Source organism: Petaurus breviceps, unplaced genomic scaffold, assembly GCF_028583685.1.
Source record: "Petaurus breviceps papuanus isolate PSGF00001 unplaced genomic scaffold, PetGlider_PUasm1.0 90825, whole genome shotgun sequence".
NCBI classification, from domain to species: Eukaryota; Metazoa; Chordata; class Mammalia; order Diprotodontia; family Petauridae; genus Petaurus; species Petaurus breviceps.
Genome location: NW_027187353.1, coordinates 17,061,569 through 17,079,484, shown reverse-complemented (window position 1 = coordinate 17,079,484; position 17,916 = coordinate 17,061,569). Strand labels below are relative to the sequence as shown.

The following is a 17,916-nucleotide window of genomic DNA, read 5'->3' as shown; positions in this document are numbered from 1 at the left end:
TGGAGAGAGGCCTGTGCTGAGTCAGAGGACATGGCTTTGTACTTTAGTTGTATTGACCAGATTATTGACTTTAGGCACATCACTTAACCTCTGTGGTTCTCAGTTTCCTCTTCTGCCAAAAGAAGAAGATGAACAAAATTATTTCTAGAGCAGGGGTGGGGTGCCTGCGACCTCAAGGCCACATATGATCCTATAGGTCCTCAAGTGTGGCCCTCTGATGGAATCCAAAGTCTAAAGATTCAAAGGGCACTTGAGGACCTAGGGAGTCACATGTGGCCTTGATGCCACAGGTTCCCCACTTCTGCTGTAGGGTTTCTTCCCATTCTAAGGATTTATGAATCTACATAACATCTATGTCAGAGTCTAACAGTGCTTAGCAGTACATAGTAGATGCTTGAGAAAAGCTGATTGGTAAGAGCTTATTATCTGTCCTGTGCATCCTCTTCCCTCACCTTCCGTGGTCAGTCAGTTTCCAAGAAGGGCCAATTCTACTTGCTCAGTATCTCTCCATCCACCTCCTCCCCTATCTTACTACTCTCCTAACTTGTCTCCCTTCCTTTTCCAAATTCATTCCTCATAAATCTTGGCTGAATATTTCTCCCAAGGCACAGTTTTAACAATGTCACTCTTGGTAAAAAAAAAAAAATCTTGCAATGCCTCCCTCTCTTTCCTTAGCTTGGCATTCAATGTTCTCTGTAATCTGGGCTCCACAAGACCTCTTAGACCTTGTCTTCACATTATTTCCATTGGCCAACATGATCATTTCATAGATATTTTGCCCATATTTGGGAGTGATCTTCCCAGAACAGTATCCCCTGATACTACAGTGACTATAGCATAGAGATAGTATAAAGCTACCTGGCTCTGGTGAGGTTCCTCCCAGCTGGGAGATTCTGGACTTCAGGGTAGGATTATATGTCATAGATTCAGAGTTGGAAGGGGTCTTTGATGGTACCTAGTCCACCCATCTTGTTTTACAGATAAGGAAACTGAGGCCCAGGGATACAAGGTGATGTCCCAAGATCAGCTCTGTAATTAAGTGGCAGAGTCAGGATTTGAATCCAGGACTTCTCCAAAACCAGGGCACTTTCCACTGTAGAATGCTGATACTGAGTTAGAGGCTTGGCGTTTAAGGGGAGCAGATCTCAGAAGCCATCCAGCTGGCCTTTTTATTATACAGAAGAGGAAAACAAGGTCCAGAGAGGGAAATAATAGAAACTAACATTGATATATAGTACTTCAAACTTTATAAAGTCCTTCACATATACTAATCATTTTTGATTCTTGAAACCCTATGGGGTAGATGCTAATACTATCATCCCTGCTTTACAGAATAGGAAACTGAGGCTGACAAGGGTCAAGCAACCCTTGCCCAGAGTTACAGAGCTGTTAGTAGTGGAAGCCAGATTCCAAGTGCTTCCTGACCCTGTCCAGAGCTATGTCCACAGTACCACCTAGCGTCTCATTTAGGGAAGTGACTTGCCTAAGTCAGCATTAAATTCTGAACTAGAACCCAAGCTCCAGGCTACCATAAGTGTTGGGGATACAGAGGAAGGCAAAAGACAGTCCCTGCTCTCGAGGAACTCAGTATAATGAGGGGAGAAAACAAGCACAGCAACAACAATAATATTTTTGAGCATTTATACAGTGCCTACTGGGTGTCAGGCACAATTGTAAGTAGTAACGTTATCTCATTTGATCCTGACAACGACCCTGGGAGGTGGGTGCTATTATTGTCTGTTTTACAATTCAGGAAATTTTGGCAGAGGTTAAGTGACCTGCCCATGGTCACACTGTTAGTAAGTATCGGAGGCTGGATTCGAACTCAGTTCTTTCTGACTCTACGAGTGAAATGAACTAGCACCTGATCCACCTCGAGGCTTCATGCGTGTCTGCACAGGCCGGATACATAAGGGATGTTTTAGAGATAAGAGGGGGAGGCAGCCTTTATCACTCATGACTCCTAGGCTTGACTGTCCCCTCCCGCGGCCCCTTCCCTCCCCCCCAGATCTTGGACCCCTTTAGCCATCCAGAAGATGCAGAGGCGGGATTTCCTTTTCTTGAACACAACAAGAGCCTCCATACTCTGGCTTGGGGTCCAAGGGAAACGCTTCTACAGAGAGTGGGCCTTTAGTTGGGTCCTGAAGGAAGCCAGGAGACAGAGAGGGGCGGGGAGACGTCCAGGGCCAATGCCTGGGGTCGGGAGATGGAGGAACAAGGGAGCAGCCGGAGCCGCTGCTGCCCTGGGCCGGTCGGGGCAGCCCGAGCCGAAGGACGCACAGGGGCCGAGGCCGCCCCCCCGAGGAGACACCGTGACTGTTCCGCCCGTGCGGACCCTCGGGGCGGCGCCGGGTCACCCGGCTGGTGGACTCACTTCCTGTGGCCCCGAGTTTCGTTGCGCTTGTTGTTCCACTAATAGGGAATTCCACGCTCCCCCTCCCCCCCCCACCCCGCCCAGGCTGTCCCTGCGCCCCAGGAGGTTTTTTTTTTCCTACTGGAGAAAGGGATCCGGGACCTGGCGGGAGAGGCGGGGCCCTAGTGATGGGGCGTGGTCAGGACCGCGGTGGGCGTGGCCGGAGGCTGCTCCCTCCTTCCCTCTTTGGCTTTAGACCCTGCTGGGCCCCCTAAGGCGATCTAAGAGGCTGTCTTGCAGTAGGGGGCGTGGCCTAAGGGCCGCTTCATTCTTCTTTCCTTTTCGTCTGAACCCAGCAGGGGGCGACCAAACTCCACAGTGACGCGTGACGCACGCACGGTCGTGTAACATCATCCCAGCGCGCCGTGCGCCTTCGTCCTCATTTACGTCATAGCCGGGCGCCGCTGTCGCTGAAGAAGAGGTTGAGAGGAGGACCGCGGCAAGGGAGGCCGAGGCCGAGCAGGAGAGCCCGGAGCCGGTGAGGCAGGGGCCAGGGGAGCCTGGGGTACGCTGGGGGAGCCCAAGCAAGCCGCGGCGAAAGGGGGCAGCGGGATGTCTGCCCGCTGGGGAGGTGGGAGCAGACAGCCTCGGGCCTTTCCTTGGAGGTCGGGGCGGCGTGCCCCCCACCAGCTTGAGGGCTGCGGGCGAGGCCCCGAACCTCCATAAAGGGGGACGGACCTGGGGTGGCGGCGCCGCGCCCGGCCCGCGCTTGTACCAGGGAGGCTGCCTTCGTGTCTGCGGTGAGCAGAGGCCAGGGCGCCGCCGGGGCGGCCGCCTCCGCCCTCGGTAACGGCGCCGCTTCTTCCCACAGCACTGTGCCCATGTCGGTGTGCCTTGGCGTGGAGAGATGAGTGTCCAGGTGAGCACAGCGGAACATTCCGAAGCAGGAGGGGATGGGGCATAGCGAGCACCTCGGTCCGGAGACGCCGGGGGTCTCACGCGTGGGCTGGGGATCCTGGGATCAGGCCTCCAGCCCCAGACATGCCGGCCGGGTGACCCTGGGCACGTCACTCGACCCTGTGTGCCTCAGTTTCCTCACCTGTAAAAGGAGCTGGAGTCTTTGCCAAGAAAACCCCAGCGGGGGTCGCAGAGAGTCAGACGGGCTCACAGGTGATACAGAGATGTCTGAGAGTTACAGCTCGGGACCTTCCAGAGTTACGGAGTTGGTACCGATCCACCCGTCTGGGGCCTCTGTGGCTGTGGCTCCTCCAGCTCCAGATCTTTGTTCTGTGACCCAAGACAGCCCGAGAATCTGTTAGTGGAGTTTAGAGGCTGGGGGAGGGGCAGTCAGGGACGATTCCTCCAGAAATTTTGTGGGAATGAGGAGAGGGGAGAGAGGTCTGTTTTCTATCTCCGACCAATTGTGTAACACAATTACTTTTCTTTTTTCAGTATAGCATTCTCTTCAAACAAGAACAAGGTATGAAAACACTGCCTTCTGGCTCTTCATTTCTCATCAGAAAACAACAGCTTTAAAAGTTCCCTGTTCTGCAGAGCTGAAGCTCCCGAGCCCATCCATGCTTTGCCTTGTGGGTTTTTAAGGAATACATTGGGTCACTTGCTAGGACTGAAAAATTCAGTATCCTTCAGCCAACCTAGTGTGGAGCCTCTCTCTAAACCTAAGGAAGCTGGTCTTCAGGCATCAGATATAAATTCCTTTTTGGGTACATGCTTACCACATGGTCACACAACAAATTAGTGTTAGAGATGGGACTAGAATCCAAGTCTTCTGATATTAAATATTTTTTGTCAAAGACCTCTTTCAATTAGCTTGCAGTTCTGAAGAGGAACAAAAATACACTGCTCCAGACAGCAAGAGCCTTCAGCCTACAGATTGGAATAGTTCACCCTTTACCCAAGTGATGTGATTGTACCGGAGGCAAGATGTAGTTTATAGCCAGGTGGACCTCTGAGGCAGACCTGAGTTCGGATCCTTCTGGTGCCATATCCTTACTTTGTGACCCTGGATGGGTCATTTAGGCTCTTTCTGCTGCCAGCAACTCTCTGTCTTTTTAAGTTGCAGAGAAAGTGTGGGTGTATAATGGTAGAGGAAATTCCTTACTAGGTGTTCCCTATAATAATGAAATCACAGGTCTGGTCTGAAAAAAGATAGCTCTGGGCAGGTAATATTTTAATCCATCAAGGATCTGTAAGTGTATGGCATTCTTTGTGCCACTGGGCTGGATTTCATGACTTTTAGGAAACTTTCTAAATTCCACCTCTTTTTCCCTCCCATGTTCTGTTGTCCAGTTTAAGGCTATTTTAATGTCTTTGTTTTTGTTTGAATAGAAAGGTCATAGCCACTCCAAATGCCTCCATTAATGAAGGTATGGGACTAGATGTATGAGTTTTATAGAAGTGATTAAAACACATTTCAGTATCTCAAGGACCTATGATTTCATTGTTGTAGATATTCATTCTGTCTTTTGAGTTTTTTTGCTTGAAACATTTTATCACCTAGTGACCAACCCTCTTGTAATGAATAACCATTTTTTCCTGTTGTAGCTCATGATGATGCCATCTGGTCAGTTGCCTGGGGGATGAATCAAAGAGAGAACTCGGAAATGATTGTCTCAGGATCCCTGGATGATCTAGTCAAAGTGTGGAAATGGTAAGTTGATTTTTCTAGGAGTTTAAATAAGTTTTTGAATTCTCATCAGGTTACGTGATCTTTTTTTCTTTTGGCTTCAACAGTGATGAATTTAAATTGCAAAAAAGAGACATACATTTTTGGACATGGCCAATATGGGAATTTGTTTTACCAAACTATGTGGATCTGTATTGAAGGATTTGTGATGTTTTTGTTTTGTTGTTGTTTTTTAATTTGATCTCTGGGCATATTTTTGGGGTGGGGTGGGATAGATTAATCATAGAAATGTTTATTGACTAGGAAAAAAAGACAATTACATCTACTAAAAAAACAAACCAGTGGTTGTAATCCGGAAAATATTGAGTTGTAGGAAAGGAGGGACAACTAATATTCTTCCAACCTTATACCCTCCCATGTGTGAGTTTAAAAATGTTGTAGTGGCCTTTATCACATACATATTATTGAGATGTTTTCACCTATTCTCGAGCATCTAACCATATTTTGGGGATGCAGCCAAAACAAACCTGTGGGGAAAACGTATATCTCTAAACACTTTAATCCGCAAAAAAAGAAAAAGGAGCATACAGCCTAAAGAAATAGAAAAGTTGTCAAATTGAAAACTCTCAAATGTAAAAAGTTGTGGAAATCAAAGAAGAAACGAAATTGAAAACAAAAAAAATCTGAGTTGATGAAAACTTAGAGCTATTTTTTTTTTGAGATAAGATAGGAAAATCATGAACTGCTTTAATTTTCCTTAAAAAGAATAAATCACCAAAATCAAGAATGAAAAAGGGAATTCATAATAAATGAAGAAATCAAGGAAATTTGTAAATCCATTTGTAAGCCCAAATATATGCCAACAAAATTGAAAATTTAGGTGAAAAGGAGTAATATTTATAAAAATATACAACACAGATTAGTAAGATAAGAACTAGAACATTTGAACAACCCAATGTCAGAAACAGAACAAAGAAGCAATAAGTTAATTCCCAAAGGAAAAAGCTTAGGAGCCCGAGATGATCTCACAAGTGAATTCTATCAAACATTAGCACCTTTATTACATAAATTGTTTGCAAAAATAGGTAACACCTCACCTTACCAAATGCCTTCTGTGAAAGGAGTATGAGCCTGATACCCAGAGTAGGGAGAGAGAAAATTGTAGAATAACAGCCCTCAGTCTAATGAATGTTGATGCAAAAATATGGAATAAATTGTTACCAAAGAGGTTGGATCTATCCCAGAAATGCAGGGAAGGTTCAACATTTGGAAAACTTAAGTCATAACAAATTATGTTAATAACAAAAGTAACTATCATTCATCAATTAAGAAAAGGCCTTTGACAAGATAACTTTATATTAAAAACACTAAAAAAAATCATAGGAATAACTGGATCTTTCCTTAATATATTAGATATTACCTGTTTAAAGCCAAGAACCATCATTATTTGTAAGTGGAAGCCTTTCTAGTAAAATGATGAGTAAAGCAAGGATGACCATTGTCACTATTTGATTTAGTTTTAGAAATGTTTGCTTTAGCAATAAAACAAGGAAAACAAATTAAAGGAGTAAGCATAAGCAACATTATCTCTAGTACAGCTGCAAAGCATCAGATGTGAAGTCAGGAAAGCATGAATTCACTTCTGGCCTCAAACTTATTGTTTCCTGAGCAAGTCACTTAACCTCAGTCTCCCTCAGTTCCCTCATCTGAAAAATGGTGATAATAATAGCACCTTCCTTCCAGGGTTATATTCAGGACAAAAATGAGATGCTATTTGTAAAGAACTTTGCCAAACTCAAAGGGCCCCCAAAATACTGCCTGTCGTTATTTACTGATGAGAGGGTGGGCCCCTTAAAGAATCTTTGAGATTCAAAGGAAAAATGGAAACATTTGTAACTTGAGACTAGGTAGACTAGGGTAAGCCAGAGCCCGAAGCAACAAAGCCTCATAGTCTTGTATTCAGTAAATCCGAGGAGCATCTCCTAAGAACAGGATGTTCTCAGCGTGATAAACTGTCGAAAAAGACCAGAAAACAATTGGGCAGAGTTGAGGCTTCTGCTGCTTCTCTTAGATCATTTACCCCGAAAAACTTTGAATAGATAAATAACCCCAATATAAAGGGTCACATCATTTAAAAGAAAATAGAGGGTAATGGAAAAAGGAACCTTGTAAAACTGGCTAGGAAGAGGATTCCTAAGCAAACCAAGGCGTAGAGATGATCAAATGCAGTAACTTGTAAAGTGTGATGTAAACCTTCAAGCCCTCTATAAATGCTAGCTAGCTGTCACTAAAGATGATTATATGTATTTTTTATTATATATGTTACATATATTATTATATATATTTTGATTATATAAAATAGCAAAGCTTTTGCATGAACAAAATAGAGCAACTACACTTCGAGGCAGTTAATGGTAAAAAAAAAATCTTTGAAGTACATTTATCTGATGAAGGTCAGATATTTGTAATATATAGAAACATATGTGCTTTGGCACATGTATTCAGGCCTCAGTCACCTTATCTATAAAGGGAAGGGCTTGCACTGTGTGACCTCTGGTCCTTTCTAACTGTGGGGCCGTGATCTGCAGAGGAGGGGCTCTTGTTCTTTGAAACGAATTTCTCTTATGAAAGTCCAGTATTTAAATCATCTAGAGAATTTGGTACACGCATATATGACTAAGGACTGTGACACTTACTAGCTGTGTGATCCTGGATAGTTTCACTTATCTGATGTCTGCCTCAGCTGTAAAATGGGAGTGACAACAGCATCTACCTCAGGGTTGTTGTGAGGATCCAATGGGATAGTAGTTTTAATGTGCTTATTAGCACAATATAGGTAGATGCTTAATAAATGCTCGTTTCTGTCCCCCTTCCCCTACCTTCAGTAGGTTATCATAGCTCGAGAGTTTGGAGGGATCCCAGAGGCCATCTAGTGAAACCCTCTTATTTTCTAAATAAGTTAACTTTTGAGGTCTATAGAGGTTAAGTGACTTGCCCAAAGTCACATAGGTAGTACATGTCAGAAACAGGATTTGAATTCAAGAGCCAGTGCCCTTTTCACTGTACCATATGGACTGTAGGTGCAAACTAAAGTCCCTGTTGTCAGACGTGACCAGTGATCATCTGTTTGGCTTGACAGTGCTCCCTTGTTAGAAAGGAGGGAGTAGTCATGGGAAGGCGACACTGATGTGAAGATGTGCACCAGTGAAACATTGAAAGAATTTCCTTCATTCCCTCTTTCCTTCCTTCCTTCCTTCCTTCCTTCCTCCCTCCCTCCCTCCCTCCATTGAGACTCCTTGTAAGAAAGAATGCCATATAGAAGTGTCCACTAGTATAATCGCTGCCATCATCTTTTACAGATTACCACGCAGCAGTTACTTAGTGGCCATCTGCTGGTCCTTGGACAGCAGCCACTGCTGTTCTTTGTGTAGTTTCATGTTAATGCTGGTCCAGCTCAGCTCCTTCCTGTGATTGATTGTGTCTCATTGAGATGATTGGAATGTTTGTGCTCTATCACTCCATGTGCCTCAGCAGAATTAACACATGGCCACTTCACCTTCGACATTTTCCCCCTTTCCTCTTATTGAAGGAAAAATGAGAAGCTGGAGTTACAGTGGAGTCTGGAGGGCCATCAGTTGGGTGTGGTTTCCGTGGACATCAGTCAGACCGGCTCCATCGCCGCATCCAGTTCCCTCGATGCTCATATTCGTCTGTGGGATTTAGAAAATGGCAAACAAGTGAAGTCCATCGATGCTGGCCCTGGTAAGAAGGAGCTTCGCTTTTTATTGTGCACAAGATAGAGCCAGGCTGTTGCTGACTTGCTGAAGAGACAGTTTCATGGAAATTCTAATGGGACAGCTGTGTGGCCTCCTCTAGCAGATGTTTTGTGTGTAATTTTAACTCTTTGCAACATTTCCTTTAGTTATAAATATTTATATATATATTTTTTTAATTTTATTTATATATATGTTTATATAACTGTAAAAGTGTTTCATGTACTTGATGACACATTCCCAGCACCAAAGTAATTCCTTTTGTGTATAAACTGAGAGTGTGTCCTGTTCTGCCATCTTTACCTGCTCTAGGATTCTTAGCCCTCTCTCAAACTCCCTCGGATCAATGAAGTTTCCAGCTGCCACCTGCATATCACGGTCACGTTATTCAGCCAGTAACTCCTGCTACTTCTTGCGTGGCTTCAATGCTTATTGAATCAAATAGTCTTTTCGAAAGTTGGCCAAGCACTTTTCTCACCTTTCCCTGGGGAGTGGATGGTCCAAGCCTGACCTTCATTCTACAGTGAGGAAGGAATGTGGAATTTCGCTGCTACTTCATTACCTTACATTCAGTTAGACTTGTTACAAAAACAGAGTGGGTTAGTTTGACCTAGTGCTGATGGGCTGCTGCCAAGAAACATCTGGTTATTAGTCTTTTATTATGAAAGAAATCTGCTGGTGTCTAGGGCTGTTCCTGTGCCCTTGTCTTTTCCAAGAGACCCTTTGAGTGTTCTGGTGACTCAGCTTCTGATGGAAAAGACTGTTGTGATTATCCTGGTATCTTTCAGTGCTTAGCACAGGGTTTGCGTGAAATAGGCACGTGATAGCGATCTGAATGGGTGTGAGTTCCTTTAGGAGCTACAGCAGACTTGTCTCTTGGACCGTAGGTAGACTCTGTTGAATAATGTTATGAGGTTTGACTATTCATCTAAACTCAAAGCAGTTAATAACATTCCAGGTTCCAAGCACAGAGCCCAAAGTTTGAGATAGCGATGGTCTTATCCAGAATGTTCGTAGGTTTAGGATTGTTAAGTCATATCTACAATTAAGCACGTAAAATATATTTATGGAAACAAAAGATGATGAGAATTGAAAACTGAATTAGGACATCTGTAAAATGCATCCAACAGTGACTTGTGTAAAACCACAAATGGCGGACAGTTTGTTAAATTTTGTAATGCAAAAATGTATAATTTAGTAAAAAAACCCAAAAGAATAGCAAGCTGGAAGATCATGAAATGATCCCAGTAATCTTTCTGCTTTCCTTTTACAGTGGATGCCTGGTCTTTGGCTTTTTCACCCGATTCCCAGTTTTTGGCTACAGGAAGCCACGTGGGCAAAGTAAACATTTTTGGTGTCGAGACTGGGAAAAAGGAATACTCGTTGGATACAAGAGGGAAATTCATCCTCAGCATTGCCTACGTAAGTGCTCCATTCAGTCCTGGGCTCTCACCTTCTCTTGGTTGCTTCCACTCCAGCCTTCTCATCTCCCTTTTTTCCATACAAGTGCAGTGTGTGCATTGGATGAGATTGTTCCCTGGGTCTGTTTAGGCACTGACCACGTTAGGCTTGGGCTGAGGTCTTAAGGGAATTTTGTGGGGTAGGTTTGCAGGGTGACATGGTGGACAGTCTGGCATTTGGGCCCTGGATGACCATGTTCTCTGTCACTCTGTATGATCAACGTTTATCCTGCTTTTTTGCTACTTCCATGTACAGTTTTCATTCTTGTGGACTGTTTTACATTTTTGTAATTTGTTTTCATTCTTCCCTTACTTTTCTTGCAGAATTAGAACCTTGCCTTAATTCTACTAATATATTTATTACCCATAAGGCAATCTTTTAGTGTTCTGTCAATTCTGGTGCTGATTCAGCTTGCATTTCTGTATTAGTTGTTGTCTCTTGGTTCTTTTTTTACTGTAGAATTTCTTTTTTTCAAATCAGAGTATTTCTTTTATCTGTTATATTGGTTAAATTCCTGCCATTTACTGTTTTTTGGATTTTTTTTTCCAGTACAGAGGTACGTAACACTGAATTTAAAATGGGCCCCCACCCTATCCTGCCCCATTGATTTGTATTCTTCTAGCCCAGGAGTGGGGTATCTGTGATCTTTTAAAAGATTTGTTTTGTAAAATTTGGATTCAGTCAAATGGCCTTGCTTAAAGATCTAGAAGGACACATGTGGCCTCAAGGACATAGGTTCCCCAGCCCTGGTCTAGCCTGTCATGGTAGGGGTGAAATTGTAGTGATTGTTATTGGATGCTCCTGGCCTCTTTGCTAGGAGGGTGGAGGAGGGGAAGTTGTGGTAAGACTAAAGCTTTAGTGGTTGGGTTTTTTTTTTGCTGTTTGTAGCTTTTATTTCAGAATGTCTACAGATTGCCTCCCTCCTTCCTGTCCCTCCCAGCATTGGGGGAAGCATGGGCAGTAGCAGCAGCATCTGTTCTTTGTTCCCTTTTTTAAAAATTTATTTTTGTTTTTTGAGGGGGAAAGACAAGGCAATTGGGATTAAGTGACTTGCCCAAGGTCACACAGCTAGTAAGTGTGTCAAGTATCTGAGGTCAGATTTGAACTCAGGTCCTCCTCACTCCAGGGCTCTATTCACTGCGTTACCTAGCTGCCCCTTCTTTCTTGCCTTTTTGTCCCAGGATTGGGGTTAAAGAGGGTATCACTCCCTGATGCTGGCAGTGTCTAGAGAAACTCAAACTCTGCTGCCTCCCCTCTCCCCTGTCTAGATAGTGCTGGTGAGGGGCTGATTGCTTCTGGACCCTTCTCTGCTCCCTTGCTTTTTTCTCTCTGCTTTCCCCTTCACTACCATTTTGCTCTAATTTTGTTTTTTTTTAATGTTCGAGAATTGCTTTTATTTACTAGTTGTAGCTGTAGAGTATTTACATTTCTTTTGTTTTAGAGATCATTCCACCATAGTTCAGATGAAATTTTATATGCGTGTCCTGTATATATGTAGTGCACTATTCCCACACAGAGCTCTGTTAATGTCAGCTGTTACCATGTCAATGCCCTCTTGCAGAGTCCTGATGGGAAATATCTGGCCAGTGGAGCCATAGATGGAATCATTAATATTTTTGATATTGCAACTGGAAAGCTTGTCCATACGCTTGAAGGTATGTGCCTCTTCACATATACATATGCCGCCATGTTGTGTCAGGCCAGGAGATAAATGATTTCAGTTGTCTCCAGCTGAAGCCTGATGGAATGACATATTTGAGCACTGATTGTGTTGACTGAAACATGGTGGTGCTCAGATAGAAGTCAGAACAGAACCACTGAGGCAGAAACAGCTTGGGGTGAGAAGGTTCTGTGTGTCCCAGGGACTTTGGCTTACTGCAGGGAGACCCTGGGAGCAGGGCCAGGAATTGGCCCGAAGGCAGCTGAGAATGACCCTCTTAAGAAGCAGAACTTAGGTCAGTGGAATTTTTTCCCCCAGATTAATAGTATCTATTCTAAATTTCAGGCCATGCAATGCCCATCCGCTCTTTGACCTTCTCCCCAGATTCTCAGCTACTTGTCACGGCTTCAGATGATGGCTACATTAAGATTTATGATGTGTAAGTTGCTGTTTCCAATGAAAGTGTTACGGTGAACACATGTGATGCCTGGGTCAGTCAGCAAGGGTTTAGACTGTTGGGATCAGTTCTGTGGGCCGAGCCCTTTGTACATTGGAACAAGTTGGCACCTAAGGGTTGTGGTCTCAGCAGGAGGACCTTCTGAATTCCTAAGTCAGCAGATGCTGTTTTCTCCACTTATTCCCTCTGATCTCAGGCTTTGGAGGTAGGCTGTGTGGAGTGGGTTAATTAATAATTAGCATCCTTCCCCTTCTTATTACTTAAATACCCAAATGACTCTGTGAACTCCTTGACATGACTGTTCTCTCTGATAATGCAACTCGTGAGCCACCTGCACCTGCCCATTTTGTGTGCTTCTTGTCTGTAGCCTTCAGCTCTCTCACAGGATGTCCAGCTGATAGGTGAGGCCTTCCTTTCTTTCTCCAACACAGTAGAAATACTGTCAAGATACGGCAGCTGAGCTTTAGTTTTCTCTGACTCTCACTATGTGACTAACTCATCTTCTTTTTTACTTATACATTTCTTTTTAAAAACACTTACTCTGGTCTCCTTCATAATTCCTTGTTGGTAATTTGTTGCAGCCTACCCACACTCATCTTACTTACACTGCATTCTTCTGATTTATGAGGCAGTCCTAATAATGACTTAGTCTTTATAGGGCTCTTTAGGGTTTGCAGAGCTTTTAACAAATGTTGTAGCATTTTGCCCTCAAAACAACCCTGGGAGATAGGTGCTATTATTCCCATTTTACAGATGGAGAGACTGAGGCAGATAGAGGTTAAGTGACTTGCCTTGCGTTAAACAGCTAGTGAGTGTCTGTGACTGAATTTAAACCCAGGCATTCCTCACTCTAGGTCCAGCATTTTACCCACTGTGCCATTTAGCTGCCTTCAAATGGATTGATGTTTATAAATCTTTATACTGATTATTGTTTTTATTTTTCTTCTTAGTTGTTATTAGACAGGTAAATCAATAATGACTCCCATATTGGTGATGCTGAGTTTTATCCGACTTTGAAATGAAGAGAATGTAGGGTCAAAATGAGAACACTTGACCCACAGGACCCCTCATCAGCCAGTAACAGATAGGATAATTCAGCACTCTGTATCACCAATGTGATACCCATAGCAAATGCTATTGAATATGCAGATGTATTTCCAAGGTTGAATCGCAAAACATAACAAACTCTCTTCCTCAAAGATGAAACCAAGGTATTTATTCAGATACCAGAAAGCCAATTCCACCATGATAAAAAAGAAGTGAATACACATTATCAGTGCTGCCATCCCCAAGCCTTCCTACCTTTAGGCCTCCCCACAAACAAGCTCCCCTAGGCAAAATTCCTCCCTCTCACTTGATAGCTGCTCTGCCTCACCCTCTTTTCTTGCTTCACCTGTTTAGCAAGCTTCTCCCACCATGGGCTCCATGTGACTCAAGCTGTGGGCTGAGCCAAAGCTCAGAGCAGGTCACATGGGCCTCTTAAGGGGCAGAGAAGATCTTCAGATTTCCTTAACGTTATGTATTGTGACCTCTGATATTGGAGACATTTCCAAAAACCGCCACTTTTTTTCTCCTTTGAGGTGTGGCCTAGAGAATTGAGGAATTCTTTCTTGGTAGGTGTATGTGTCATCCCATTCTGGAAGTGTCCCTGACTCTCAGACTGGGAAGGCAGCCCAGTGCTCATGTTGTCCACCGTGGCCCGCACAGAAGTCTGCTTAACTAGCCCATCACAGACATTCCAGACACTTTATGGATGGCAAGAAATTCAGTCTGGTTTACCATGTAGTTATGGAGTGGATTACTAGAAAGGACTTCAGAGATATCTGAATACAGATCTTTTTATTTGACACTTAAGGAAACTGAGGTCCAAGGGGGAGTTGTGATGTACCTCAGAGCCAGGGCTGTGACCCAGATCACAGTCCTGAGGTCTTTGCACCACACCATACTGCCTCTAGCTGCGGAATGAGAAGGTTGGAATAAATGGTCTCCCAGATCCCTTGCAGTGTTAAATCCTGTGGGCTTCTGGTCTTCCCATGGTTATCCAGCTGGCACCTTAAGGGCAGGAATCCTGAAACAGAACTCATCCTTTCCCCAAAAACTTGTTTCTCCCCATCCCTCAGACTTCTCTGTTTCTGGTGGTGGTTCCACAGTCTTCCTAGACCCTGAGACTGGCTACTTCAGAGCCATCTCTTCTCTCATATTCTGTGCCATGGATCGCTCTTCCCCAGCCAGTCAGTGACTAAGTCCTTGCCAGACTCCTCCTCCCTGACACTGGTCCATCTCGATGGAAGGTTAGGCCAGGGGAGGGGAGGACACTGGACCCCTAGAAGGACAGAAACATCCTTGCTGAGCAGCGTTTCATGCTGTGGCTATGTATGCCTCTTTGGCTCACTGTTAAGCAGTGTGTGAGTGTCCTGAGCCTGGGCTCCCAGCTTCAGTCAAGTCAAGCCCAGCCCACAGTACCTGTCCTGGTGCCCGTGCCCTCTTCCTTCTCCTTTTCTCTGGCCAAAGGGAGCTCTTTCTCTCCTCACATTTTTCCTGATCTTTTCTTGGCACATTTCACCCTTGTTTACCTTGTTTCACACACTTGTGTGTGTTTGCTTCTTGCCCTCTTCCCCCATCTGATGAAAAGCTACTTGAGAGTAGGATGATATATGTCATGGCCTTTTCTTTCTCCCCAATGTGAGCCTGGTGCTTTGCATGTAATGAGTGTTTCATAAATGATTGAGTAAGTGAATGTTCTGTTGCCAATCCCAGTGGTGGATGTGAAAAGCCAAGCCAGAAAAAAAGAATTGGAACTCATTGATAAGGGGCTCATGGTTTATATTTGTGCTCTTGCATTTTCATCACTGATTACTTTTCTTTGATTTTTAGAAAGGGAGTGATAGTAGCCTTCATTTGACATCCCTCCACACTATTGAGATGCAGACACTCAGCCTTAGAATCCAGTCCTGGCTTGGTTAGTGCTGGCTGGTAGCACGTCTCTGCCCTGAGCTTCAGTTTTCTCACTGGCACAGGTCTCATTGGGCTTAGATCACCTTGAAGGTCACTTCCAGGAAAGCTCTGGTGTTTTATAATAATAATAACCGACATTTCTATAATGCTTCCCTGTTCACAACATCCCCAAGCAACTATTCCTATTTTATAGAGGTCAGACAAGCTTGTGAGTAAGTGCAGGCAGGAGATGAACTCAGTTCTTTCTGACTACGAATTCAGCACTATCTACTCTTCTGATGTAATAATAGCTCAGGTTTTTACCTTCATGTGGATACTTTGTCCAGCATTGCGGAGTAGACTCCCTCCATATCTTCTTCCCTGTGTGATTCTTGTCTGTACCATCCCACAAACACTTCGTAGATGAACTCAGCACATTGAAGACCTCTGAATGTTCTGTGGGTCCCAGGACAAGCATCTCTGTTTCCCCTCCACCTTGCGGCGTTGTGTCTCCTCTGTGTTTTCTAGCCATCCATTTTCTGAATGATGTCTGTATGCTACTTCTTACAAGTCATCTTTGGTAACATTACAACAACCTGCTTGCCCTTGCCTGTCAGATCATGCTCAGTTTTGATTCTTCTGAGTCTGTGTCCCATGATTCATAGTTGACTATCATCACTGGAAGAATATAGATCTTAAAAGACAGTTTTTACCTCATAGATATGTCCTGCCTCCCCTCCCTTCTCAGTTGAACTTTATTTCTCCCCCACGCCCCCTGACAAAGGATAACAATTTCAGAAAAGCATTTGCTGCAGATGCCTTGTGTGTCCAGTATCTGCCCGAGTGGTGTTCCCCTATCCCCGTCCCAGCTGAGTGTCATTGTCTCTTCTCTGGAACCTCCCTTCACTTGTTTTTCCATGACTCTTGCATTTCTTTTCCTTGACATTGGTACAGTCATATCTCTTACTCTCTTGGTTCTCCTTATCTCCTTCCACGTTTGTCACCTAATTCTTCTGAGTATCTTGTATTTGTCATTTCCTATAGCCTAGTAGCATTCCATGATGTTCATCATGTTCTGTAATTTTTTCAGCTATTGTGCAGTTGTTGCTTGCCTAGGTTGGTTCTATTTTGGTTTTGTTTTACCAGAGTACTGCCATGGCTTTTTTTGTTACCCATTGGATCTGTTCCTGTTTTCAGGGAGCCCAGCTTCCAAAGCTTCTCTAGCCCACACTGGCTCCATCTTTTGTTAATCTTCACCAGTTTGCATGCAGCAAGCTGAAACCTCAAGAGTTATTTTAGCTTTCTTTTTTGCTTAATATTAGTGATTTTTGGCATAGGCTTTCATGTGAACATTTACTAATTTGAAAATCTTTCATATCTTTTGACCACTTGGGAAATGTATTTTGTGGTTTATGTTTTGTTATTTTGGATGTTAGACTTACGTTGGTGATATTTGATGCAAATATTTTCCCACTTCTAATTCTCTTTTAATCTTTTATGATCTCCTTTGCTCCTTATTTGGTTAGGAATCATCACTGAGTTGGTAGTATCTAGTTGTCAGGAATCAGATAGAATCATTGAACATGGTATACAATTTAGTAACTGCATACAGGTCTCCCCCTAGCTCAGTATCTTTCTGCATTATTTGTTGAAGATCTGTGTGCTGATAGATAAACTCTGTGGGCTGTCCTCTAACTACACCTCCAGCTCTGTGCAATAGACATTCTGCATCCCTTTGGTTTTCTCTGTGTGGATTGTTAGCCTTGTCTCTTGAATCTCTCTGGATCTCCCTGAGGAGGTCCTATAATATTCTGGGCCTTGATGTAGTTAAAGCACAGTGTCATACACAAACAGGAGTAACAGGAGAATCTTACCATGGACACAGAAGCCATTCACCTGTTATGTGCCACAAACCTCCTTGGTAAACTAGTGAAGCCTATGGAGCCCTTCTCAGAGTAACTTTAAATTTAAAAATCCATAAATTTTAGTTAGAGATTAGTGAGAATAAAGGTGGCTTTTTTTCTCATCCAAATTCACTTGACACCCCTGAAATCTATTCTAGAACCAATATTAAGAACTCCAGATCTCTAGGAAATCCTTCTTTCTGCATCCTCCGTGACAGAAGAACACCATCAGTGACCCTAGAGAGATCTCTATTTTATTTCTCACTTGATATTTTTCATCAAGATTATTGAACTTGTCATCTTTTTGGTGCTTGGTATCAAAGAGCTCTCATATCATGGGTGATATCTTTTTGGAGAAGTCTACAAGCCTATATTTTTTGTTCTTCTCAGTCAAATGCTTTCTGTAATCAATAAATAAACAGTGGAATTGTGTATTCTCTATACCTTTTAGTCATTTGTCACATGACTGTGGTGATGTCTGCTGTCAAAAATCATTTGTGAAAGACCACTTTCATCAAGAATAACTTTGATACATAGGTCATACCGTGTTTCCCTGATAATAAGACACTGTCTTATTATTTTTTTTGGAAAGAAAAACACCAGAGGGCTTATTTTCAGGGGAGGGCTTATGTTGTCCTGCCTCAGCTCTCCTCTGCAGCACTGCTCTCAATGGCGCCAGCAAGCAAATCACTGGGGAAGAACAGGATGACGCGCTCACTGCTGCAGC

General features: G+C 43.6%; 1 protein-coding gene and 1 long non-coding RNA gene across 2 annotated transcripts in view; one reads left to right on the top strand and one right to left on the bottom strand.

Moving 5' to 3' along the window:
• Nucleotides 1-2,736: 2,736 nt before the first annotated feature.
• Nucleotides 2,737-17,916, top strand: part of SKIC8 (SKI8 subunit of superkiller complex) — a 22,932-nt gene continuing 7,752 nt past the window's right edge. Inside the window, exons 1-8 of the mRNA XM_069071400.1 lie at nucleotides 2,737-2,891; nucleotides 3,225-3,272; nucleotides 3,806-3,833; nucleotides 4,919-5,024; nucleotides 8,590-8,762; nucleotides 10,047-10,195; nucleotides 11,796-11,889; nucleotides 12,240-12,333. Coding sequence (XP_068927501.1) covers nucleotides 3,261-3,272; nucleotides 3,806-3,833; nucleotides 4,919-5,024; nucleotides 8,590-8,762; nucleotides 10,047-10,195; nucleotides 11,796-11,889; nucleotides 12,240-12,333 — 656 coding nt within the window. The 5' untranslated portion in view covers nucleotides 2,737-2,891; nucleotides 3,225-3,260. The remainder of the gene's footprint in view (nucleotides 2,892-3,224; nucleotides 3,273-3,805; nucleotides 3,834-4,918; nucleotides 5,025-8,589; nucleotides 8,763-10,046; nucleotides 10,196-11,795; nucleotides 11,890-12,239; nucleotides 12,334-17,916) is intronic.
• On the bottom strand, nucleotides 14,175-16,573 carry LOC138148615 (uncharacterized). The gene is made up of 2 exons (XR_011165103.1): nucleotides 15,610-16,573; nucleotides 14,175-14,674 (listed from the first exon to the last, which is right to left on the bottom strand). It is a non-coding gene; the product is annotated as an uncharacterized lncRNA (long non-coding RNA).